This window comes from Jaculus jaculus, chromosome 20, assembly GCF_020740685.1.
Source record: "Jaculus jaculus isolate mJacJac1 chromosome 20, mJacJac1.mat.Y.cur, whole genome shotgun sequence".
Classification (NCBI taxonomy): domain Eukaryota; kingdom Metazoa; phylum Chordata; class Mammalia; order Rodentia; family Dipodidae; genus Jaculus; species Jaculus jaculus.
This window is the reverse complement of record NC_059121.1, coordinates 26,965,499-26,991,936: the sequence shown is the minus strand read 5'-3', so window position 1 is coordinate 26,991,936 and position 26,438 is coordinate 26,965,499. Positions and strand designations below refer to the sequence as shown.

Sequence of the window (26,438 nt, the reverse complement as noted above, 5' to 3'; positions counted from 1 at the left end):
GCATAAAATCAGTAGATAAGAAAAAACAATCAATGGACCAATAAAATAAATTAAACCTGGAGTTCTGTAAATTGCTATGGCAAGATTAACTCTCTCTGGACTTTCATGTAATAGAGCAGCTTACTTTCCAGCTGCTTTTAGCAAGTACTCATTGATTCCATTAAAGTGGATCAAATGCACCTTCATCAATTCAGGATAAATGAAGTTTCATGGAAACCATGGCCCTAAAATATGAAAACATTATGGATATTTTGGCTAGAATTCACATGCAAGTTTATATTCAAAACCATCAAGCCAGCATTGAACACCTATCTCTGAAAGACCAGAGAAGATTCGACACAACTTACATCTCACTTTATTTATAGTTCAGATTCACTAACCTCCAAAGTATGAGCCATCCGTCAACTTCATTTCTTTACTGGATTTTGTTATGACCCCAGCGACCCCATGCTGGATGAAATACATTTTCTTCCCCACGGCTCCTTCTCGAATGATATAATCTCCTGGTTGAAACACTTCAAATCTTAACTTGCTCAGCATGGCCGTCACGAAATTAGGATCCGCGTTTGCAAAAAGAGGCATTGTAGCCACCAGTTTTCGGCAATTGAAGTTGACTATCTCCTAAACATGGTAAGAAACAAATATTAACAGGAATAATAGTCAGGCATGGAATAAAGGTGTATGATGACATATATAACATCTATATATATACATAATATGCGATTTAAATGCGTGATAAAATATAATAATCCACACAGATTTTTAAAATGACAAATTATAATTTGCTTTTGCATTGAATTTTTCTATTCACCTAACCTAATGTATTAGGGGAACATTATTAAAGATTCTGTAGAAACCTGTTATGAGTAGGTCTCAACTTTATAATTTCTAATTTCTTTAATGTTTTACATTGAAATTAGAAGTCAAGTGTGGAATTTTAGACTTCCTCCCATCTATTTTCTTGAGAAAAGCCACTTTACTCTTAATTATAATGCTGTCTTTTCTGGGTTTCATGATGTGGACTAACCCAGCTTTTGCTGATTGCTGGGAATTCTGAGGGGAGGATACGGGGGTGGGGTGCAGATAGAGGCATTTTGATGTTCATTAACACCATTCACACTAGACAAAGAAGGACGGAGAGCAGAGGTTACAAAAAGGAAAATCAGGAAACCTTATGAAAGACATCTGCAACTCTTCTACATGAAGGCATCACTGTTTCCAAACCTCCACAGATCCCACAGGAAGTCCTGAATGGGAGGGAGGCCATCTTTCCATTATCGGATTTATTTATTTATTTGTTTATTTATTTATTTATTTATTTTTCCATTAGTTGTCTACCTCAGATTGATTCTGGATCAAAGTCTGCAGGGATGCTCTCACACTGCAGATTCTAGCTCACTGAAAACATGTTTACCTTTCTGCACTAAAATAGGGTTATGGAAAATCAGCATGGTTAATCATGCAATCTTGGACAAGATGATGAAAATCTAAGTTTTACCCTGAAGACCTTTCTTAGCAATTTTCTTTTCACAAAATAACCCACAACCAAAGAAATTTGCATGAAAGAATATCGATAGGACATGACAGGGTTACATTTAAGATATTGCTAAAGAGGCAAAGAGACTCTGGACCAGAGTAAAATGAAATGGACACGTTCAGAGACTGGGGAGTGAACCTTTTCCACAAGGGAAAGAGTATGTATTCCAAGATCAAAAAAATAATAATAATAATTCTTGATTTTGACTCTCAAAATTATGTAAGCCTCCTGTTGGTGCTCAGGAATAACATGTTGTGTCACATGCACACCACAGAACACAACCAGACCATGGCAGTAGGAAGAAACACTATCCTTCATGACACACAGATGGAATCAGAGGTCACTTAAGCAAAGGAGGCAGGCACAGAAAGACACACACATGATCTCACTGATATGTGAGTTCTTAAGAAATCTGAATCCACAGACATCAAGAGAGGCTACCAGAGGATTAGAGGAGCAAGGGCGAGCTACAGGAAGAGGCTGATACAAGAGAACTACATTTTATTTGAATAGAGCTAAGTAATCCTAGTGTGCTGGTAGAATGATAAAGAATAACAATGGTGTACGATACAGTTTAGAAAGCTAGAGGGAAGGATTTTAACTGTTTCTACCATAAAGAAATGATAAACATTTGAAGAATATATGCTTGCTCTGATTGTACGTTATACACTATTTAAATTTATTGAAATATCCCACAGATATCTACAATTTCTCTGTTTTGTTGCTGTTTGTTTGCTTTTTGATGTAGGGCTTCACTCTCGCTCAGGCTGACCTGGAATTCTGTAGTCTCAGAGTGGCCTTGAACTCATGGTGATCCTCCTACCTCTGCCTTCTGAGTACTGGGATTAAAGGCTTGCGCCATGACGCCCAGGTACTTTCTCTGTTTTAAGCAAGCTTTGAAATCAAATTCAATTTAAATATTTTTTTATTTTTATTTATTTATTTATATATTTGACTGAGAAAGAGGTGGAGAGAGAGAGAGAATGGGTGTTCCAGGTCCTACAGCCACTGCAAATGAACACCAGATGCGTGCACCCCCTTGTGCATCTGGCTAATGTGGGCCCTGGGGAATGAAACCTGGCTCCTTTGGCTTTGCAGACAAATGCCTCAACCACTAAGCCATCCCTCTAGTCCTCAATGTAAATATTCACAACTGAGACATAAAGTACAATATTTTGATTTTTTTTAATTTTTATTTATTTATGAGAGACAGAATGAAATGAATGTGTGTACCAGGACCTTCAGCCACTGCAAGTGAACTCCAGATGCATTTGCTACCTTTGTGCATCTGGCTTACATGGGTTCTGGGGATTTGAACCTGGGTCCTTAGACTTCAATGGCAAGCACCTTCACCACTGAGCAATCTCTCCAGCCAGAGAGTTCAATAATTTGAATCCATCTAGATGGAGGATTGCTTGTAACAGTGTAGCTTCATAGAATATGTTAAAAATACTAAGAAATTAGCAATAATCAGAAGCAAAACAATGCAACAAAGACGGTGCGATTACATGTGATACTTGGCAGATTATTAGCCAAACACAGATGATACATGTATCCCTATAATGGGCCTGCATCTACGGCAATCTTGGTTAATGTTAGCTGTCACCAAAGAGCTGGTGTATAAGGTATGATCCTGTAACAGCATTGCCTCTAATTAGTACTCAGTAAAAAAATGAATTCATATTAAAGAGAGAGAAAGAGAGGAAAGAAGGAAGGAAGGAAGGAATGAGGTAAAGAAGGGAGATGAAGAAGGAAGGGAAGGAGGGAGAGGGGTAGGGAGGAAGGAAGATGATCTTTTAGCTATATTTAAAAAAGTGTTCAGAAAGATTTGTTTTATTCTTGTTAGCCACCTAAAACTTTCTGAATAGTTTTGTCCAGCGAATGTTTTGGGAAACATGTATTATGTATACAAAAGATATGATTTCAGTATCCAAAATACTTCTATACAAATATCAAAGGAAATTTAAGGATTTAATGGTATTGAAAGATAAGAAGGATATATTTCATTAAAATAAAACATAGTCTGCAGGATAATCAGTGATTTGTGTGAAAACAATTACAGAATAATATTGTATAAAAATAGAAAATAAATCAGAATTCAGAGGGCAAGATCTTTTAAATACAAATAAGAGTTTAGAGGATATATTTTTCTACCCCTTTGATTTGAACCAATTTGAATATTCCTGAGTAAAAGTATGAATTCTAACAAATGTTTTCATAGGAGAGGACTCAAGTAGCATGAACTTCTCGATCTTTATAGGCCTTCATCCTCTCCTTAATTTTATCTTAAATATCAGCAATGGAATACAAATGTGTGTGTGGAGAAGAAAAATCCCTTCTATACCAGACATGCTTCCTTTGGTGCGTTTTCACTGTTGGCACTTCAAAAAAAGTGTAGTCCATTCTTACCAGAAGTAGCTTATAGTACCAGAAATAACAGAATTTTAAAAGACAAACCAGTAAACACACAATCCAGCAAGCAAGGTCACATGATAAAAGTAATTCAGAGAGACTCCAGGACCCAGGGGTCTGAGATGAAACACGTTGAACAACAGAGAGGACAATGCAGTACTGGGATAAGGGTAAGGGTAAAATAATTAACCAACAGCCCATGCAGATTCAAACATGAATGATAAATTTACAAGTGTGGGGAAGGACCTGAATCTATTCAAATTTCAAATAATCCCAATAAAAACCTCCAACATCCTTCTCCCAGAAGAAGAATAACTGCCTGTCCTTTCACAGTGAGCTCAGAGTAATAAGTTCCTTCAGAGAGATGGAAGCAAAAGGGTGGGAAATGTACCTTCCCTATGGTGAAGTGTGATGGACCCTACATCATGCCAGATAGTCAACGTTAATAATAATAAAAATTAAGGAAATCTTAATAATAGCTACATTTAAGTAATGGATAATATATCTGAACTAGTCACAAAGCGGGTTATGACACCATACTAATATAATGATGTTGAAAATAAGGGAAGTTGGTTATGAGATATGTAGGACTTGTTTGTAATAATTTTGTGCTTTTATAAAAATTGAAAAAAATATTCAGAAATAAAAATTCTTTATTTATGAAAGAGATGTGCTATTTTATTATGGCACTATTATGCCAAGTGGCATGATACACAGAAAACATTTTGCATATAGCATTCTATATAACTGTTGACCAAATAAATACCGAGAATTTCTATAATATCCCTTGAGTAAGATATCTCATAGTAAAGTGTGTGAGGCCTGAAACTCTATTAATCCCTTTGAGGAGAAGTTTAGACCGTGTGCAACTGCACAGGCTTTGTTTGCCAGCTGCATTCTTCAGTTCCCTGCTGGATGCCAACCACGAGAGTGAGTGGATAAGCCCAAGCGCTTTGGGAAATCACGTTTCAACGTAGAGGAATCTGTTATCAAGGTGATTCTAATTTTGAATCCAAGTTGCAATGTATTTGTATGATTGTAGGTATTTCCTACAGATATGCTATAGAAAACTCTTGTCAGGTTTTCCTTAATCCTACTGTTTATCCAAACTGAACAGTTATTCAAGCGTTCCCAGACATTTGCTTTGATGCACACATCCACACACACTTGCACATGCACACACACACACACACACACACACACACACACACAAGCGTACATATAGCGTTCTCTGGCTGAATAATGTCTTCAGGATATTTGTACTACTTGGGAGCAATGAGCCCATTAAATAGTGGCTTTAAGACTTTAAATGAAAATATCTTATTACAAAATGGAATAATACAACAATCAAGCCACAATAAGCAAACCAAAAATCACCTTTAGTATTTGCTATTAGTTTGCCATGAAATTAGATTTCAGATATGAAAGTCTGCTCTTAGCTGTCCTTCCCATTAGCTTGCCAAAATATAAAATGATTATTCATGGTCACTCTTTGGTCATAATATACTGAGTCTATTTTTATGTTATAACACAGACATAGTCAAGGGCATACAGTTTAATTTAAGTGGACACAAATCCTAAATAAATTTGTTCAATCATATAACTCATAGATGCAGATACATTATTTCTTATATAATCTGAACATTTGAATCATGCATACCCTGGGAGTCTAGGATAATTATGTGACTTTTTATTGTAAAAAGTAATATCTTAAGATATATTCTACCACTCCAATTCTGTATTGATAATTTAAATATCATTGCATAAAGTTGAATTTGGCGAAACATGTAAATCTGCTCCACTGTGTAATATATTATTATATTCAGCAGCATATTTCTAAAAAGTTTGAAGTGTGGTTAGTCAGATGTGGTGGCACACACCTTTAATCCCAGCAAAAGTAGGAAGATCTCCATGAGTTTGAGGCCACCATGAGACTACAAAGTGAATTCCAGGTCAGCCTGAACTGGAGTGAGACCCTACCTTGATAAACCAAAAAATCAAACAACAAAAAAAAATTAAGTGTGGTAGCTACAAATATAATTATCTTCTTAACAAACAGAGCTGCTGGTGCGTTGCTATGTTCCTGTCTCACACTCGCTCACTATTTACGACTGAGGTCATCAACATGAAAAAAGGCTCTCAGACCTGGGGACTTTGTGCCTCACAACCTGAAAACTACATAGAGTATACAACGGGCACTTCATCATGAGCCGAGGAAGGGTTCTGAGAAGCCCCTCGTGGTTTAAACCTAAGACCACCGCAAACCTCGAGTCTATACCTATTAGCACACAGTGTATCTCTAATGTCTGTTGTATAGACATTTGAAGACAGTAAGGTGGCATGCTAATAGTATTTGTTTTAATCTTTTCTCCCCAAGTGATGACTTTCAAAATCTGAATAGAGGGGCTTTTACAGATGATATACATGTACATTTCCACCATTGTTTTAAAATGCCATTTTTAATTTAATATCCTGCTATTTCATATGACGAGACTCTCTGACTTGCATCTTAGGGCAATAACATGTGAGATCTTTGCTCTGTGAGCAAGGACAGCAAGGAAACTGGGAGACAGCTATTGTCATTGTGTGGGGCATGTCTTTTAATGGAGAGAAGAGTGTAAATACACTAATAGTCCTCCCAAGTGGTTTCCCTTATTTTTTAAGTAAGCAGTCTAGCTATTTGCTTCTTCAATGACAGACATGGCTGGTTCTTTCTGCGTAGTCCCAAAGAGAACAGTGCAGTGTAACAGAAACGTCTGGTTCTTTGTGTGTAGTCCCAAAGGGAACACTGGAGTCTAACTTGAGTGCAAGTTAGAGATACAGAAGAAAGGGAAAGTAACAAGATGTATTAAGCACCCATTTTCAATGAGGTGTTTCCCATATTACATCTCACTTTTTCAAGGTGAAAATCACCTACAAGTAAACATGAATGTGGTGTTATTTTCCCACATACAGCACAATGGAAAAGGGTTAGACAGAGAAAATCCATTGCCCAGTTTTCAGAGATGCCAATGTCCAGAGAACATAGAGTCATATTCACTTAGCCCCATCAGAGAGACAACTGCCACTTGGTCAGAGTTACAAAAGCTGAATCCCACAACTAATCCACAGTCTCTGTGCTTTGGAATGACATCACTTGTTACAAGTTAGAAGTTCTTTATAGATTTGCACATTTGAGACTATCATCTGCTTTTTTGCACCCAAGTATTTTTTTTAGATTCTTTATAGATTAACCCCATATGAATACCACCTTTTACACAGTATACATATTTCCAAGGCAAATCATTTAATGACGATGCATTTACTGCTGTAGAATGAAAACATCTATAGTTCTAGTGAATATGATGTTCATTAAGACTTATTTGTACTTTATTGGCTGTCATTATTTGCCTCAGAGACTAGCTGCTTTAACAATACTTAGTGAGATATTTTGTAAAAAGAAGAAAAAATAATATTTCTATTATGTATGAAGTGAACTCAATTATATATTACACTATTTCTAAGTTAAGCAAACAAGAACCCTTTCTTTTGTTTTTCACTAGAAAATTGGCATAAATGATCAATATGGATGAAACCAAAGGAGAACTTGAGGCATAACAAAATGATTCAAAATGGGTTAGCCGAAGAAACGACTTTGTTTTCTCTTTATTTTCTCATAGCCACAGACAATTAGAATTAGAAACAAAGGGTATCAGTGACTGGATAGCCTCCCATTTGTAATAAAAATGTCTTATAAGTCTGTTGTCCATGGACATTTTAAACATAAATAACTGTACACAGTATGAGCCCCTTATAGCAGAAGATGGTAGGTTTTATTATTATTATTACTATTAATTATTACTGGACTTCCAAAGGGGCTCTTAGAAAGAAGGTAAGGAATATGGGCCTGTGAATAAAAAGAGTACTCCATCGCCATAGGGATGATGGTGATCCTAAATAATTATTCACATTATATTTCCTTATTTAATTGTAAGTATAATGTAATGAAACAATCACATTTTTAGTCAGGTATGTCTCCAAAAAGATCATTTGACAGAAGTCACAAAATGTGGGAAATGAAACCCAGGTTTTTCCATGTGTGCAACCTGTACTCAGAGCTCCCTTGTCCGCCAGGGTGATCACTAGCCAAAGGGAATCATCAGCTTGAAATGTGGCTTTGCTATGCCTGAGAGACTGAATTTTCAATTTATTCAATTTAAGTATGATGTTAAAAACTTGGCAGTTCATTTATTTAGATAATAATTATGTATGGGGAAAAAAATCTTTGACAGATGGATCGACTTTCAACTGGAGATCTATATACAGGTTGTTTCTGAGGAAAATCTAGCGCTCAGATAAAGATTTGTTATAAGAATAAAAATGTGTACCAAACTGTGTTAACAATCAGGACATGTAATATCAATCATCTCTTCATTGATTTTTCATGTAGATTGCATGTTGGAATTACCTTCTTAAAATTATATGTGACTCACATGCTTCTTTTTATAATTTAACTACTATAAAATTGGAAATCACATACATACATACATGACTCATATTATTTTCCTTCAGGCACTGAACTAACTGCAAAGCAGTTTAATGTTATACATAAAGGGATTTAGAAAGTAGAAAGTGTTAGATTGGAATCATTGATGTTGAAACCCTCATGTGAAGTGTTTATTTAAAGAAAAATCAATTAGACAGACAGGAAATACAATTGAGATTAGCTGTATATGGGCAAAGTAACAAGCTGCATGCTGGTGGCCAGCAGATGTAGTCACAGAGCTGAGTGACAAAAATGGTGTCATGTAGGGCTGGAGAGATGGCTTAGTGGTTAAGCGCTTGCCTGTGAAGCCTAAGGACCCCGGTTCAAGGCTCGATTCCCCAGGACCCACATTAGCCAGATGCACAAGGGGGCACATGCGTCTGGAGTTCATTTGCAGTGGCTGGAAGCCCTGGCACGCCCATTCTCTCCCTCCCCCTCTCTCTCTCTCTCTCTCTCTCTCTCTCTCTCTCTCTCTCTCTCTCTCTCTCTCTGTCACACACAAATAAATAAATAAAAATGGACAATTTTTTTTTTTAAAGGTATCGTGTACAACTAACCACCCCTGGTGGAGACTGAGATGGTGGCTGCCTGTCCGTATTTAATGAAATTACTATTTCCATTTCATAAGTCTTGAAATTTTGCACAATGCTATTATGCTTCTGAGATCTGCCACATCAAAAGACCCCACTCAAGGACAGGAGGGGAAAAGTAATATGCCTTATTCTGAGGCAATCCTAATTATTCCTGGAGTTTTTGCCCCTTTGCCTTTTTCACATGATCAACAGTTTTGCCCTTCATTACCATTTGCCCATTAAAAAGAGCTTCCAAAATCCTATGATATCTTCTTTGAGAAGTCCACACTCCCTCTTGACTGTGTACTTATACCCTGAAATACTTACTGAATTTCAGTTCTCAGTTTTCTCTCAGAGAGAAAGGGAGAGAGAGAGAGAGAGAGAGAGAAAGAGAGAAAATGAATGCCTGCATCAGGGCCTCCAGCCACTGCAAATGAACTTTAGATGTGTGTGCCACCTGGTGCATCTGTCATTATGTAGGTATTGGGGAATCCAACCTGAGCCATCAGGCTTTGCAAGCAAGTGCCTTTAACTGCTGAGCCATTTCCTCAGCCATCCATTTTGTGAGCCCTGCCCAGACTTCACCAGTGGATAACACAATTTTTAATGTTTATTTACAACTTGAAGAAAAATGTAAAACTTTGATAGAGTTATCAAACATGGTTTAATCTGGGCCTGGGAATAATATGATTTAGATTTAAAGATATCCAAGAATATTGGCATATCTGGAAACAACTATCCAACTTGAATTTTAACCTCTCATTTCTGAGGAAGTCATTTGCAGTCATTATTGCTTGAAGCTTTTGAGAAAAAAAAATTAAACATTAAAATTAAAATAAAACAAATAAAAGTAGGGTTGGAGTGATGGCTTAGCGATTAAGGCATTTGCCTGTAAAGCCAAAGGGCCCTGGTTCAATTCCCCAAGACCCACGTTAGCAAGGTGTACAAGGGGGCACACGCATCTTGAAGTTGTCTGCAGTGGCTGGGGGCCCTGGTGCACCCATTCTCTCTCTCTCCCACATTCTCTGTCAAATAAATAAATAAAAATAGAATATTAAATATAAATAAATAACAGCACCCTTATCTTGGGGTAAGGCTATCCTTTTAACATTTGCTTCTTCTGGAGCCTCTGAGCAGTCCTTGGCACCCAGTTGACAGTGTTGCTGAAAAAATGCTAAAGTGTCCAACATGAAGGATGTGGTGGAGAGAGTGTCAGGATAGGGAGGCGTTTGTAGGCTGGAAGTAAAAGTGCTCAGTCAGAAACAGAGCATAACAAGGATTATTATGTGGTTGATGACCCTCCCCTGCCACAAAGCTCCTGGATACACAGCACTGATGGAACCAGGGGAATCTTCAGTGACCTAGGAAAGACGACATGATGGCATTTTTCTCCCTGTCCCTCCTTAGTGGAAGACAATATTCCTGCAGACTTCTCTATGGAACTTTTACAAAGTACAATACACCAATCTGAATCTTAATCTAAACCTTTAGGGGATATGACTCAAAAATCTCTAGTTACACAGTCAAATGTGGAAGCTATGGTTCCTAAAATAAACAAGTACCCGGAAGTCTAAATCTAGTTGGGGAAGGAAGTTATGTATGCATATATTCAGTGAAAGATAATTATGAGTAATAAAACAAATGGGTTTTGTGCAAGTCAAAAGATAAACTGTAGGAAGCATAATAAAGCTCCTTTATTCATTTGATATATCTGGTAAGTGAATTGTAAGTTACATTTACATTCCATTAAAAAAGAGCCCATATTTATAGTTTCAACCATTCGGGAGTATGCATCTCATAAGCATAATCTCAAAGTTGTTTAATCATCTCCGTTACTTACCCCTAGTTTTTCATCACCTTTATGAAAACTACAACCTCACCTCCCTCACCACCTCAACAATAGAAGCAGCCCAGAGAGGTAACGTGCAACGTCTCATTCTAAATCAAACAACATGTGAATCCTTAATTATCTGTATAATATTTAGACATTGGGTTTATATACATAAGCTTATTTAGTAACAACACAAAATCATTTGGTATGAGCTAGAAAAATGTATCAAATATACTTTCCTTTAACTGTTCTAATTTAACAACCATAAGGCAACACAATTTTTTTATTTATCTTTCACCCATGGTACAGCTTGATACAAAAGATGTGCCTTGTAATGCACATGCTCCCTTCAAACCTCAATGAAGCTGGTGCTCTCTGCTGATGGTTGAAACGTTAGAAATAATCATGGTGGACCCTTCAGTTTTGCTTCTGATTATACTAATTACTTTAGCTTAAAATTTACTATTTACTTCTTTTCCAGGATCATATAAAATAATTTTACTATTCCAGTGGTCATGGGAAAAAAAGGATGATTTCCTCAGTAGAAAAAATGGCAAAAATGAAAACAATCTAATATTTGATTTACAGCGATCCACACGTAGGACATGAACACATTGGAGATGGAAAGGCTCTTTATTTTTCATTGTGTTTCCCTCGTCCTAGGATGAAAACCAAGCTGTAAGGAGAACCTGGTACAGAAATAGAAGCGTCTCTTGTTTACCACTCCTTCTTACTCTAAACCTCTTTCCGGGTCTTCTTCTATTCCCATCAATGTGTCATTGCATATTCTGGGCAGCCCATTCTCTCTGAGGTGTTTCTTGTCTACTCCTGGCCTTGGTGAATACAACTCTTTTCCTTAACAACCTAATTATGCACAGTCAACTTTTCTCGATAACTATAGGTTACTCCTTGTATTTCTTGAAAAAAAATTCTTGAGAAATTTGAATTTCTCGCTATGGATATTTGGTTTTTTCCATGGGCTTTGTAAAATATATTTTTGTCTCCTTGAAAATATAGTAAGCACCTTCTCTGAGACGGAAAACCACATCTCATAACTTGTTTTTCCTATCACGTCAGCATCAATGTCTTGTACACATTAAGAAATCAATAAATGTGCTTACTGTCTCTTTTCTAAGATCTAAGAAAACCTCAAAAAAAGATGCAAGGTTTCTTTGCAACTGTTGTTTATTTATTTCTTTGCTGGGAGGGAACTGTGGCCTTTATGAGATCATATAACTACTTTTTCTGTTACATAAGTATGTGAATCTTGGTAAGATCTGGGCAGAACTCAATACAAATCTTTCAGTCAGGCCTGTTTTAGTTAATATGAACTAAATACATTTTAGAAGGCATCTAAAATAATCAATGAGTGTGGTCTTTAAAAAGTGGTTCAAGGGCTGGAGAAATAGCTTAGTGGTTAAGCACTTGCCTGTGAAGCCTAGGGACCCCGGTTCACGGCTCGATTCCCCAGGACCCACATAAGCCAGATGCGCAATGTAGTGTGTGCTTCTGGAGTTCATTTGCAGTGGCTGGAAACCCTGATGCGCCCATTCTTTCTCCCTCTCTCTCTCTCTGTCTCTGTCTACTTCTGTCTGTCACTCTCAAATAAATAAATAAAAATAAAGATAAAGAAAAAAAAGTGGTTCGAAATCACACCAAGTGAACATGCATACCAATTATGCCTTCTTATGCAACCATTTATTTCACAAATTAAAGGCCAGAGGACAAGATAATGCTCTCAGCCCAATTCATGTTCTGTAAAAACGAAATATACTGACGTTCTCTATTCCACTGGGACATATGATCTGTACCTATTTTCAGCCCAAGCTCCTCACACTCCATTGTTTAAAAATAGATCAGTTCTGAACTTTGGAGACAGGCTCAGAAGGGCATTAACCTCTTTCTTGACTGTTAAGCTTGCCGTTTTGCTCTGGTCGAATGGACTAAGACCAACCATATTAAAAATAGACCCTCTTCTTTGGACACATTCCAACAAGCTCTCTTATAAGCAAGGGTTATAGTTCACTGCATTTTTAGAATTAGTTCTTAATTTTAAATGTACTGCTGGAATTTACTGTAGCACATATCAGTCTCATGATCTAATATTTCAATGTCAAGTTTTGATGCTTGAGGTATTGCCTCCAGAGGGCTGGCTGCGGAAATGAAGGGAGAGTTATTATCAGATTGTTTGAATAAATTCGAAAAGAAGTGGGACATGTGATAAGAATGATGATACAGTTGACCTTGGTGTTTTTCCTGTATATTGTCCGAAGATACTGAATCACCCTCTCAGCTCTGACGTGTGGTTAGATTTATTATTTGATGTCTAGGTTTCCCTAACTCTCAGAGCCATGGGAACTACATGACCTACTCCACACTGCATGACAGTAATATTTGAAAGTTAAACTTCAGGTTTTACTAATGAAGTGCTAGGTCCTCTGTTAATTGTTTCCATATTGTACTTACTTGATCCTTGCAACAACCCTGTTATCTATTACTATTATTATCTGTCACATTTCAAGATAAGGAATATGAAGACCATGTAACATAAGAAAATAGCTCAAGGGCTGGAGAGATGGCTTAGCGGTTAAGTGCTTGCCTGTGAAGCCTAAGAACCCCGGTTCAAGGCTCCATTCCCCAGGACCCACATTAGCCAGGTGGACAAGGGGGCGCACATGTCTGGAGTTCATTCGCAGTGGCTGGAAGTCCCGGCATGCCCATTCTCGCTCTCTATCTGCCTCTTTCTCTCTCTATCACTTTCAAATAAATAAATAAAAATAAACCAAAAAAAATTTTAAAAAAAGAAAGAAAATAGCTCAGCATCATGCATTCTAGTGCTGGTTTGTGAAACAAACACTAAGCTGACAATCATTGTCCTGAACAGCCTGTTAGCAGCCAGTGACTGTTCCCCATTGGTAATACAGCTGGAAGGACACACATGCGTATAGGAAGAATGCACCCACTGATAAATGACACCCAAGGATTCAGATTACCCCAAACAATGAAACTTCCCATACTTCTGAGCTGTCACGCAGTAGCAAGACTGTCTTACTTGTAGATAGGAGGGACAGAAGGAGGTAGACTCAGTAGGGAAGGCTCTTCAAGGCAATGGCTGGAAGTATGAGAGGACCCTAAAAGTCACACGAGCCTCACTCTGAAGGTTCATCATTTTCACAAAACCATGAGAAACTGGATGTGAGACATGATGAATGCATCACAACATAACTGTTAGGATTTAAGATGGCAATTTTCTCCAATTTTCTGAGTACTGTCTGAAAGAACTGTCCTCAGAAAACTGTTGCAGTTCCTCTTCTTTCAACCTAAGTGTATCATTAGCTCACAGAGACATGAAGAGAACTTCTACGGTCAATTTGCCATTGCTCTTCTCAGAATACTGAAGATTTAGCTTAGTTCAGTGTCAGGTATACAACTTTGTCAAAAATGAACAGACAACTAAATTTCTTCCTGGAATCTTGTCATACTACTTAGATTTGGACAGAACAAGCAGCAAGGGTTTCTTGATGAGTCATTGAGAATACTCTAGACACACTGGCATGAGTATCTTACTAAGGGGTACTATAAGAGAAGTATAGCAGACTCACCAGTTTATAAACAGGAGAAATAGATTTAGTACAGCTATGGTGTCTGAGCAGTCCAATAGTAATGTGTCAGCTATCTTTTGGGTGAGTGTGCTCTCTCTGTTTCACATACAGCCATCGTTTTGGGGTGTGGTGACAGGGCAGAAAGGGACAGGGGTATTTGATGCCTCTTTTGTAATGACAATGATCCCGCCCATAAACTTTCCATCTGCATGGTGAAATCAGTACTGAAGCCCCCAGCTCCTAACACCACTCCCTGTGGGAGCATCAACATCCGAATTTGGTGGATGAGAAACATAAATATCCACCAATATGAGAAAAAAATATCATTTATGCGTAGTACCCTGAGTTACAGTGATTAGAAAGAATGTTTAAATACTTTTTATAATGGTGCTGTATTTAAATTCTATCCTCTTCCTCACTCCCTGGGGCTAATTATTTGCAAAGTGACTACTAGTGCATAAATTTTTTTTTATTTTTATTTATTTATTTATTTATTTATTTGAGAGCAACAGACACAGAGAGAAAGACAGATAGAGGGAGAGAGAGAGAATGGGCGCGCCAGGGCTAACAGCCTCTGCAAACGAACTCCAGACGCATGCGCCCCCTTGTGCATCTGGCTAACGTGGGACCTGGGGAACCGAGCCTCGAACCGGGGTCCTTAGGCTTCACAGGCAAGCGCTTAACCGCTAAGCCATCTCTCCAGCCCAAATTTTTTGAAAATTTAAAGGAAGTTAAAAAAAATAACAAACAAACCTAATGCATGTCAAACACAACCACAGATGAATATAGAAGTGCCAACATATCTTTGTAATATGTTATGAGAACAATGTTGGTGATGTCAGATATACAATGATACTAAGCCCTTAACTATAGTCCATTTGTGGGGTGGAGTTAGGGTAGAAATGAAGACAAAGTTTTTTTCAAATTCTCCTTTCATAAGATGTAGTAGCAAGTAAACATTGCGGGAAGGCAAGGCCACGGGGTGATGGGGCATAGAAAAGGTCATGGAGGGAGTGACTGCAAAGACTCTGGCCTCCATGAGCTGCTGAGGGAGCGGATGCCTCTGTAGTGAGTCAGAACATGTACGGAGGCTTCAACAATACCCACGGACAATTAGTTTTCTTAAGCTGTTTCAGCAACTTGTGTCTAACATATGGCAATGATAAATCACCTAATTTTTGCTACAGAAATGAAAACAGGAAATATTTCAATGAAGTATTTTTGTGACATATCAGCTAACTGAAAGTGAGATTTTGCATGATTCCGATGCCAAGAAAATCTTGAAGAGTAAGAAATAAATAGAAAAATGTTCACTTCCTAAAGGTGGTGTATATCCCCATTTACAGGTTTATTAAGACATCGTGATGATGATGTGGCTGTCACAGGTACTGAGTACTGGCATTGAATCTATGAGGTAAAAAAATGTGCCAAAGGTTCCTATCAATAAAGCAAAAAATAAAATAAAAACATTTAAATTTAATCTGTAATGCATATATGTACTTTTGTATTGAAAATGACCTGAGAAAATGCCTATAAATTTACAGAGATTAAAAAAAAATAAGTGGTTGAGTGATGGAAGATAATTATTTCATTAGGTAGCCTAAGCCTATGTGGTGCTACAGGTTACAATTCAGCATTTCAGAAAATGGAATTTGTGAAAGAACTTAGAGCTAAAGCACGCAGAATTGAAAATGCAGAGAATAAACTCAGAGATAGAGAATGGAAAGTCAACGGATCCGTTAATCCTTCCGTGTTAACGCAGCTGGAGAGAGGGGTTGAGCTGTGTGCTTGGTCACACACAGAGGCAAAGGATTGATTACCATCAGGACACTGATAATTTCCAAGGAATTGTCAACTGTGGTAAGTAAGTGAAGAACGAGCTGCAATGTAGTGATGACATGGAAAGTTTAGAAAAAATATTTAGCATGGAAAGAAAGAACAATTATGAGGTGTGCAGAATCAGAGCATGCCTGTGGTGCAGGATTGTGCTAGCAAGCGAGGGGCGGCTTCTAAGGAGAGAAGGGCAGAAGACTCGAGCTGAAGAACTGACGGAGGCTGTGACGTATCTTACTGCTATAAAAAATAATAAATTAACAAAAAGTAATGATAATATTTAGACATTTCAGTCTTCTAGGACAGAAACGTAATGGAGAAAAAAAACTGTTATAAAAATGATGCATTAACGTGTAGTTCTATTCTTTTTCTTTTTAGAGAGAGAATTGGCATGCCAGAACCTCAGCCACTGAGAACAAACTCCAGCCACTTGCACCACCTAGTGAGGCCTTGCGCTTGCCTCACCTTCGTGTGTCTGGCTTATGTGGGATCTGAAGAGTCAAACATAGGTCCTTAGGCTTTGCAGGCAGATGCCTTAGCCACAAAGCCTCTGACTATTCTCTTGAGAAGTGTCCTGCCATGGACTCTGAGGTTATGTGTAGGAACAGAAAATCAATGGTGACAGTGCATCACCCAGCTGAAGACGGTCAGCCTCACCTCCCTCAGCGGATCGTTGAGCTCACTGAGAATGTTCTCTTCGTCGAAGATCTTCCCTTGGTACCTGTGCTCATAGTAATCGTGTATCTTCTGGCGCATGTCAGCTGGCAGCTTGTGGAAGGACATGTACTGCTCCACTTGCTTATACTGCAAGGAAAGCAGAAACCGAGGTTAAAACCGTGTTGCCCTGTGAGAGAAGTCATCACATTGCATTGTTGCATCACGATCAATAGCGTTTGAACACTCTGTAGCAAAAGCACACTCTGCCCTCCTCAGAGGAGGAGCCTTTGTACAAAGTTCTAACACACTTGCTTGCTTCCTCAACCTCTATAGACCATTTCACACAGGGAGCTCTATCCGGGAAGAATGGAGCTCCTCCCAAAGAGCTAGTGATGGGCAAGGAAAGCAAAGTGGTGAGTGGTACTCTATGTTTTTATTGGAAGAGAGCTTAGTATTTGAGTAATGCAGATGCCTACAATGTGCTGAGTATCAAGAGAATATGTCAGGACTCCATTGCCTGGCTTAGAAGAGCGCCAGAGAGGGAGCAGACCCAGAGAATTTGACCTGCACGTGCGTGTTTACCAAGGCACCAAATTCTTGAACTTGATTGTTCGTAGGACCTGAGGAAGGTTGTTTTGGGGAAAGGCAGAAAGTAAGATTTAATCCCAGACATTGGCCCCATTGACATGTCTGCCCTTTTAACCACCCCCTCCACACACACATTCTGTTCAGGTGATACATCTGCTAATCAAACAGGAGCATTATTAGTTCTTATCCTGAGAGCTTCATAGAACAACAACAAAAAAATCAAGTTTCACCCAAGACATTTTCAATTGAAATGTACATCTTTAAAAGAAATCCCCATATGGCCCATATATGCATTGAAGTGTGGGAAACATTCTCTAGATATGTTTTTAATATGAGTGGTCAAAAAGCACATTTTGAAAGCAATGAATTTGACTCTAAAATTTAATTTCATTGTATTGCTAAGAGGTTCGGGTACATATCAAAATATAGATGATAAGAGTAGATAAACATAGTGCAGTCATAATCCCTTTATATACAACTCAGGTCTTCTCAATTTTTTAGAGAATGCTCTCTGAAAGATCTGTGTCTCTTGACTCCTTGTGCATAATTATTGTATGACACTCTTTGACAACTGAGAAAGACAAACATCAGTGTATTGTGTTTTCTTTAATCGTTGAAGACATACAATAAACAATCTTTTATTCCTACATCAAATTAATATTGTTTTTAACATCCCTATAGAAATTACTGCCTTGCAATGCATTATAAATTTCTTTACAAAACTTTCTTTGTTTATTGAATGCACCTTTGCCTCCCCTTCAAGCCTGCAAGACTATAGGTTTTCATGGGTCCCTTTGAAACAAATTATGATGCTGGGCCGTGATCTCAGACAACAACATGTCACAGCTTGTTCTATATAAATGGCTTCAATTAAATATTTGCAAGAAGTTGCTGTAATATTTCCTGGGAAACTGGGAAACTCAAAATACCTCAAAAACTGAGAATAGTATCCCACTTAAAAAAAAAAAAATCTGACATTCAATATGCTCCATCCCTTTTTTGGCTATGCCGCAGAAATTTTCGTGCCTTCTCCTCCAAAACTGTTCGTCAAGGTAATTTCGTTGGTGGTTGTAATACACAGAGCCTCTTTTCTTTCACAAGAAGACAATGTGTATGGTTGTTACTTGAGCAAAACAACACGGCAGTGCCAAACATGATGAAGGGCCTCGGGTCTGGAACTACCCCATAAAAGAACCCCCAGCTTAGCATCTTCATCGAGATTTGCAGCAGCCTCAGGTGAGGACTCTGTGGCAGGTATGCCAGCTGTTCTACTGACTTCTGAGTGCCCAATTCTAGGTCCATTGGGAGCTCATGCTTTCCAATGGCTCTTGGACTTCCTGTACTTTTCTGTAATTTTTTTTTCTCTTGCTGCATTGCTTACACAGAGGCCTCATAGTAGAGCCTTCTGCGCTGTGGTAGGTACTGACAACATCCACTCATTGAAGAATGGCACAACATTTGAGGTTGAAGACCATCCTGACTCGTACGCTCACTGGTACCTATCTGTGGACGTGCTATCACTTCTGACAAAGGATTGATTCTTTTTTCTTTTTTCTTTTTATTTTTCTTTTTTGACATCTCTGGTTTCTTTCCAAAATAACTCTACTTGCCCAACTGCTTGAAATTGCTGAAACAGGGAGGGTCTGTGGTCTTAACAGAATCGTTTCTCATTTCTTCTTCCTTTGCCAAGCACCTCGGGTATATGCAGGCATACCAAGACATTACTATTTTACTGATTCAGAGAAAAATCAATGCGTGAGTCAAAGGTTACACATATGGGGAAAATTTAATCTGTTCTTTCTCCACCACTGGAATTGGAAAATGAATCCTCAACTACCTAACTATAAATATTATAGGAAAGGAAACCTAATTTTTATAGAAAGTTAGGGTTGGCTGAATATCATTTCTTGTATTCGCATGATTTTGGCATTTCTTTAAATTCTAGTTTCTTAACCTAAAATATTCTACAATTCTATGGATATTTATCACTCATTGATATTTGAATATATATTAGTTTTACTTTAGTAATTCACTACTGCATTGTAAGAATATATCTCACAAAATGAAAGGTAATTCAGTGGACCAATGGGCTTATGAGAAATACCGACTTATAGTCTCAACCCATGTCTCCTGAACCAGTAGATCTTCATTTAGAATGCAGCAGTCTGTATCTTAGCACGCCCTAGATGCACTGAAATTTGAAGCCACTGTTACATGCCAACTTGTGGGTTATCTTAGGACATGAGGAAGTATATTTGAGGGAGAGCAGGAAAAAAATAAATTCATTTTTTGGCAAGCTCAGTTTAAGAAGCTGATGGCACATCCTCATGCTTACATATGGGTCAGCATCTCGGAGAAGGAAATGCACACGTCATCAATGACTAAGGGAGCACTAAGGGACAATGTGGCAAATGAGGAGAAAGGAGGTAAATACTGGAACTGGCATTTTAAAAGCAGTTGGTCCATAGAGAGTGTTTGAGTTAAGAATGCTAAAAAAAGCCATCAAGATGGTGAGAGCAGAATGGAACAAAAAAAAAAAAAAACAAGAAAAAAGAAAAAGAAAAGAAATCAAGCATGTTGGGCTCAACACAAAGTTTCAACAAAAAGGGTTTCCTAAATGTGGAGAGTTTAAGAAAAGAGGTCCTGGATGGTGGCCACAAGTTTACAAACTAGTTTACAATATTTGTTGGAAGATAACACTTATAAAAATCAAGATCTTTGCCAGGGCATGGTGGTGAATGCCTTTAATCCCAGAACTCGGGAGGCAGAGGTAGGAGGATCACCATGAGTTTGAGACCACCCTGAGACTACATAGTGAATTCCAGATCAGCCTCAGCTACAGTGATACCCTACCTAAAAAAAACTATCAAGATCTAATTCTTTTTGTTTTTCTCAAACCTAGCAAGGCTTGAAAAAATGAATGACTGTATTATTTCCCATGTGGAATGACAAAATAAAAATAACAAAGAACTTGAGAATTTGAGCTGGATAGATGGCTTAGCAATTCAGGCACTTGCTTGCAAAGCATAAGGACCAGTGTTTCAATTCTCCAGGTCCTACATAAGCCAGACACACCAGATGAAGCAAGTGCTCAAGTTTGCACATGTGCCCTAGATGGTGCGTGCGTTTGGAGTTCAGTTGCCATGACTGGAGGGTATGGGGTGCCAGTTTTCTCTCTTTTTGGCTCTCTCATAAAAAATACAAAAAAGAAACCAGATTAATGGGGTTAAAAAGGCCTAAGTGAGGTCAGGGGAAGAGATTGAGTAAAGGAAAGGTGAAGGGGGGTGGCTAATCAAAATCTAAGAGGATATAAATAAGTCATATGGAAATCTAGTTTTTCAGACAGTAGAACACTCAGAAGCCATAGATTGTTACTATAAAATTTTCAGTGCAAGGGATGGGACACCTCCCAGTGAGTTGTTGGCCAGGGAGGTCCCTCATACCCCCAGAACATTAAAGGCTATTGCCAAGGCCCTTGGTTTTCCACCAGGAATAAATGGTAAGACCCTATTCCTGAAGAGTCCACATACTTGGGCTGCAAGGTCACTGAGAAGTCCTCTTGGAGCTGAGCTGAAAACCTCCTCCATGTAGACCAGCTGACAGAAAGCTGGAAAATGCCATGGTGCATGCAGTTCAACAGGAGAGAGAGAAATCACCAATGGACATACTCAACAGTGGACAGGACACTGCAAGCCTTAAATTTGGCCAGTCAGGCCAAATGAGCCAACAGGTACAATAGTGGCATGTCTGTTATGGGGGAAACTAACCACTCTCAATTGGACTGGAGGCCTGCTTCATGGGAGGAAATACAGCCCTGATACTCAAAACCTACAACAGGGGTAATCATGAGCCTAAGGCACTGAGAAAAAGTGACAGAGGAGTGTTCAGCACTAAGATATCTTTATCACATCATCCAAGGTACAGGGTCTGTTGTGGACAAGGTGGCAGAAAGAATGTAAGAGCCAAAGGGAGGGTAAGAACTCCTTACAACGTGCTCCTCCAGACACAAAATGGCCTGGATATCCATGACCTCACAGTGCCTGACACTTCCTACACAAGACCATCATAAGAGGAGGAAAAGATCATGACATTAAAATAAAAGAGAGACTGATTCAGAGGGGGAGGGGATATGATGGAAAGTGGAGTTTCAAAGGGTAAAGTGGGGGGAGGGAGCAAATTACCATGGGATATTGCTTACAGTTATGTAGTTGTCAATAAAAAATAAATTTAAAAACATTTAAAAAAAACAACAAAGAACTCACAGTAGAGGACACCTAATGGTAGTTGGAAAAGGAAGGAAATCTAGTCTAGAACATGTCGCTAGGCTGGCAATGTCAAGAAATGAAAATGCAATCATGTTTCTACTAGTTGTAGCAATATTTCACATGTGAAGAATTGCTTAGAAGCATTGGCAGATGAAAAATGCTATTTGAAAAGCATACAAGCAAATGCAATTTATCTTAAACTTAAGACCAGATGCATATCCTACTAGAATTAAAAAAAAAAAGACTATAAAGTTGCTACTTAATAGGACAGTTTGATTCTTTTAATTTTCTGTGAAATTAGAACAATGGGAAAAAGCAGTGAATATGAAAAAATATGAGAAACAGGAGGGAAGAAAGTACAGGGAATGGGGATAATACATTTTAAATATGCCAGTCTTTTCGCACGTGTGAAAGTATTTTGTCCACATCAGAGAACAGTATGTTCTCTTTCTCATGCATATTGATTTCTGGCATCATTTGTTGACTTCTTGACATAACAATTGAATTTAGCACCTGAAGTCTCTCAAGTCTACCTTCTTACTCTAATTAGGGTATGAAAGTCTGATTTTCTTCTCTTAGACTCCTGTAACAATATGTAATAGATTTACCTTCATATACTGGCTGCACAGCTAGGTGGCTAACAGCAGTTATGAGCTGTTAGGATAGAGACAACTGTGTTGTTTAGTGGCGCAGATCCAGGGAAATTGTTGCCCACACTGGGGCTATAAATAACACCCCGCTCCCGGCTAAGCTCAAGCAACCAAACACAGTTTGTATGGCCAGAATGAGTGAATGAGAGCAGCATTTGTAGGGATTAGTTGGGAATAAGGTTTTAGTGGAAGATGGAGGGGTTAAGACAGTTTAACTGAGGGGAGAATAAGATCAAAACACATTGAATAGATGTGTGAATATATCAAAAATAAAGTCAAGGCATGGTAGCCCACACCTTTGATCCCAGAACTGGGAGGCAGAGGTCAGAGGATCACTGTGAGTTTGAGGTCAGTCTGGGACTACACAGTTAGTTCCAGGTCAGCCTGAACTAGAGTGAGACCCTACCTTAACAAAACTGAAAAAAAATAAAAATAAAAATAAAAACCTGACACAAAATAGTAATAAGCTTCCTCCTTCATTTCTTCTTTCTTATTTATATAATTTCTAAAAGACACATAACTTTTGAAATTTGTAGACTGATAACAAGCTCACAAGACTCATAACAATATTTTATTTATTTATTTATTTATTAGGCTTGTTTTTTGATATAGGGTCTCACTCTTGGTCAGGCTAACTTGGAATTGACTATGTAATCTCAGACTAGCCTTGAACTCACTATAGTCCTCTTACTTTGGCCTCCTTCCTGGGATTGTAAGTATGTCCCACTATACTGAGCTTTAATATTTTATTTATTTGTTTATTTGAGAGAAAGAGAGAGAATGGGCATACCAGGGCTTCTAGCTACTGCAAGGAAACTCCAGACACATGCAACAACTTAAGCATCTGGCTTATGTGGGTACTGGGGAATCAAACCTAAGTTCTTAGGCTTTGCAGGCAAATGCCTTAACCACAGAGCCCTACCTCCAGCCCCTGCTTACATATTTGTGACCATGAAAACAGTGACGACCAAGTCAAGCCGTGCATACTTGATGACATTTACTCTTCTTTTGTATTTTGAATCATTATCTTTCACTTTGGTATCTCTGCTCTGTTCAGGCTCAATGTTGTAATTGACAGGCATCAGATATTCTACAGAGACGTTCTTGGGGAATTTCTGTCTACAACATACTTGTGCGACTCCCAGATACCAGGTTTCTCTTGTGTTTTCTTTGCTTGTGTTCAAGGAAGCAGCTAAGAAATGCTATGTGGGATGTCAGTTTCCTGAACCTTTCTATGTATGGAAATGTGATTACTAAGGTCTCCATCATTTCCTGGCATGTTTTAACTGTACAAATAAAGTAGTTTCATGGTATCATACCCATACATACACAGATGTACTTTGATCATACTCTGGTGAGGTCTTCCCACCCACCCCTCACTCATCTCTCATTTTCCCTTCTCCTTTGACTTTCATGGGTTTTTTTTTGTCATTATTTATTGCTTTCTTCCTTCCATATATGAGATTAAAATGGGACATTTGTTTTTAAGGGACTTGCTTATTTCACTGTGTTGATCTCCAGTTTAATCTAGGTCTTACAAATGACAGAATTTTATGTTACTTGATGACTGGAAATAAAAACCCTTCCATACTTGTGGGCGTTTCATTTGTTGATGGGCATCAAGGCTGGTTTCATAATGTGGTCACTGAGAATAGTGCCAAAGGAAACTTAGGATTCTGGCACCTCTGCTCAGTGCTGGCTGTGGTTGATCTTGTAGCAAAGACTGATGTAACTGAATCACATAGAAGTTCTCATTTTTAATGATTTGGAGAAATATGTATCATAATTTATGTCTCCGTTTATAGTCTAGGATGAGCAACATGAATTAGATGTTGACACTCTGGAATTGAATTTGATCGTCTGTAATAGATCTATCTTAGAAATCATTAATTCCAAAGGTTCTCCTTTTGGACTTCTAAATAATAATTTGTGAGTGTAAAATGAACTAACATGAAATTTGTAAAGAATACTCTAAGACGTGACTTTATTTCTCTGGCATTCTTATATATTAAAGAAGTGGTATGTTTAAAAATATCTACTGGATTTTGCTTCAATAGTGTCTTTGGCAATCTCTTCCTGTTCACACATGTATCATGCTGAGTGTGGGGGCAAAGCAAAGCAACTTGTAATGATATGAAACTGAATAGATATGAGAAGTGAAAATGAAAATGCAGTATTTCTGACATGCTCAGAATACAAAAGGAGAGCTAAAACATTATCTGAAAGAAATAAAAAGTTGATGAATACAAATAATTCAACAAGTGGAAAAAATATTTAAATCTCATTTTTATTGCTTTCAGATGAAAAATAAGATATCCTTATTAAAACACTGAATAGCCTTACTTGTTACATATTTTTTTCTTCTTCTCAATCCTCAGGACATGTCTAAGTCATGTGAATTTCAGAAAGCCCTAATTTTTCTGCATCATCATTATTCCAGAGACCAATTTCCTAACCACACTTCTATGTCTCTCAGCATGTGCTTTCCTCCAACATTAAATGATTTTCCATAAGTCTGGCCGAGGATCTTTTTCAAATGGTTGTCTTATCACCCTCTCCTCCTTTCCCATTACCTTCAGAGTAAAGTCCCCTTCCTGTGACTTTGTGTAGCACGCCTTCCCTGCTCAGCCTTGTCCTTTCAGTTTCCATGGCCTCTTTCTCCATTACTCAGCTATTTTTAAACCAGCTGACTCATAACACTTGCTGTTTAAATATTTTTCTATCTAGAATGTTCTTTCACTATATTCTTTCTTAGCTAATTTATTCCTCGATTCTCCCCTCATGCGGGACCACACTAGGGAAGTATTTTCTGATCCCATACAAGATCAAAATCCCTTTTGCTATACACTTAGAAAGAATGCTGGGCATGCATCTGTTACCGTAAGTGCACCTGAGTTCTTCTCTAAAAGTCTATCCTTGCTTGTCGAGTTTGGAAGGGAATCTGCTCAGGTGTACCTCTGTATGAAGTTCAGAAAATTCACTGGATGGAAAGGAGACAATGAGCGTGAAGCCTGTCTCCGCTCAGTCAGAATAAGCAGCCATGGAGGATGTGAGATAGGGTATTCTCCCACACAAGTTGAAGTTGGGACGCTATTATATTACTACTTTTTGCCATTGCTCATCATTCTGGCAATATATTTTTTAAATTGCTTTTAGAGAGGGTAAGAAAAACAGAGAGAAATTGGCACTCCCTCAGCCAGTGCAATCAAACTCCAGACACTTATGCCACCTAGTGGGCATGTGCAGTCTTTAGGCTTAGCAGACAGGCGCCTTAACAGCTAAGCCATCTATCTCTCCAGGCCTGACAATATACATATAATTTGATTTTTCAAGGTAGGGTCTCACTGTGGTCCAGGTTGACCTGGAATTAACTATGTGGACTCAGGGTGGCCTCGAACTCACAGTGATCCTCCTACTTCTGCCTCCCAAGTGCTGGGCTTAAGGGCGTGTACCACCAGTCTGGCAGAAAATATATTTTTAAGTATGGAAGATTGGTATTACTTTAACCAATTTTAATCAATCCAAATTATTCATTTTTAAGAACTGAGGATTCTATACATCAGCCTTGACATCAAAATGTAACAAATAATAATAATTTTTAAAACATTTTATTTATTTATTTACTTCTGAGAGAGAGAGAGAGAGAGGATGGGTGTGTCAGAGCCTCTAGTCACTGCAAAGGAACTTCAGACACATGTGCATTTAGCTTATGTAGGTTCTGTGGAATCAAACCTGGGTCCTTAGGTTTCACAGGCATGTGTATTAACTGCTAAGCTGTCTCTCCAGCCCAATAAATTACTTTTTATAATTTTTTTTTTGTTGTTTAGTTTTATTTATTTACTTGAGAGCGACAGACAGAGAGAGAAAGAGGCAGATAGAGAGAGAGAGAAAGAAGGGGGGCGCCAGGGCAAACAAACTCTAGACGCGTGTGCCCCCTCGTGCATCTGGCTAACGTGGGTCCTGGGG

General features: G+C 38.3%; 1 protein-coding gene across 1 annotated transcript in view; it reads right to left on the bottom strand.

Moving 5' to 3' along the window:
- Positions 1–26,438, bottom strand: part of Hcn1 (hyperpolarization activated cyclic nucleotide gated potassium channel 1) — a 276,271-nt gene that overhangs the window by 40,201 nt on the left and 209,632 nt on the right. The window contains exons 5-6 of the mRNA XM_045139016.1: positions 16,970–17,116; positions 381–621 (exon numbers count right to left, since the gene is read on the bottom strand). Coding sequence (XP_044994951.1) covers positions 381–621; positions 16,970–17,116 — 388 coding nt within the window. The remainder of the gene's footprint in view (positions 1–380; positions 622–16,969; positions 17,117–26,438) is intronic.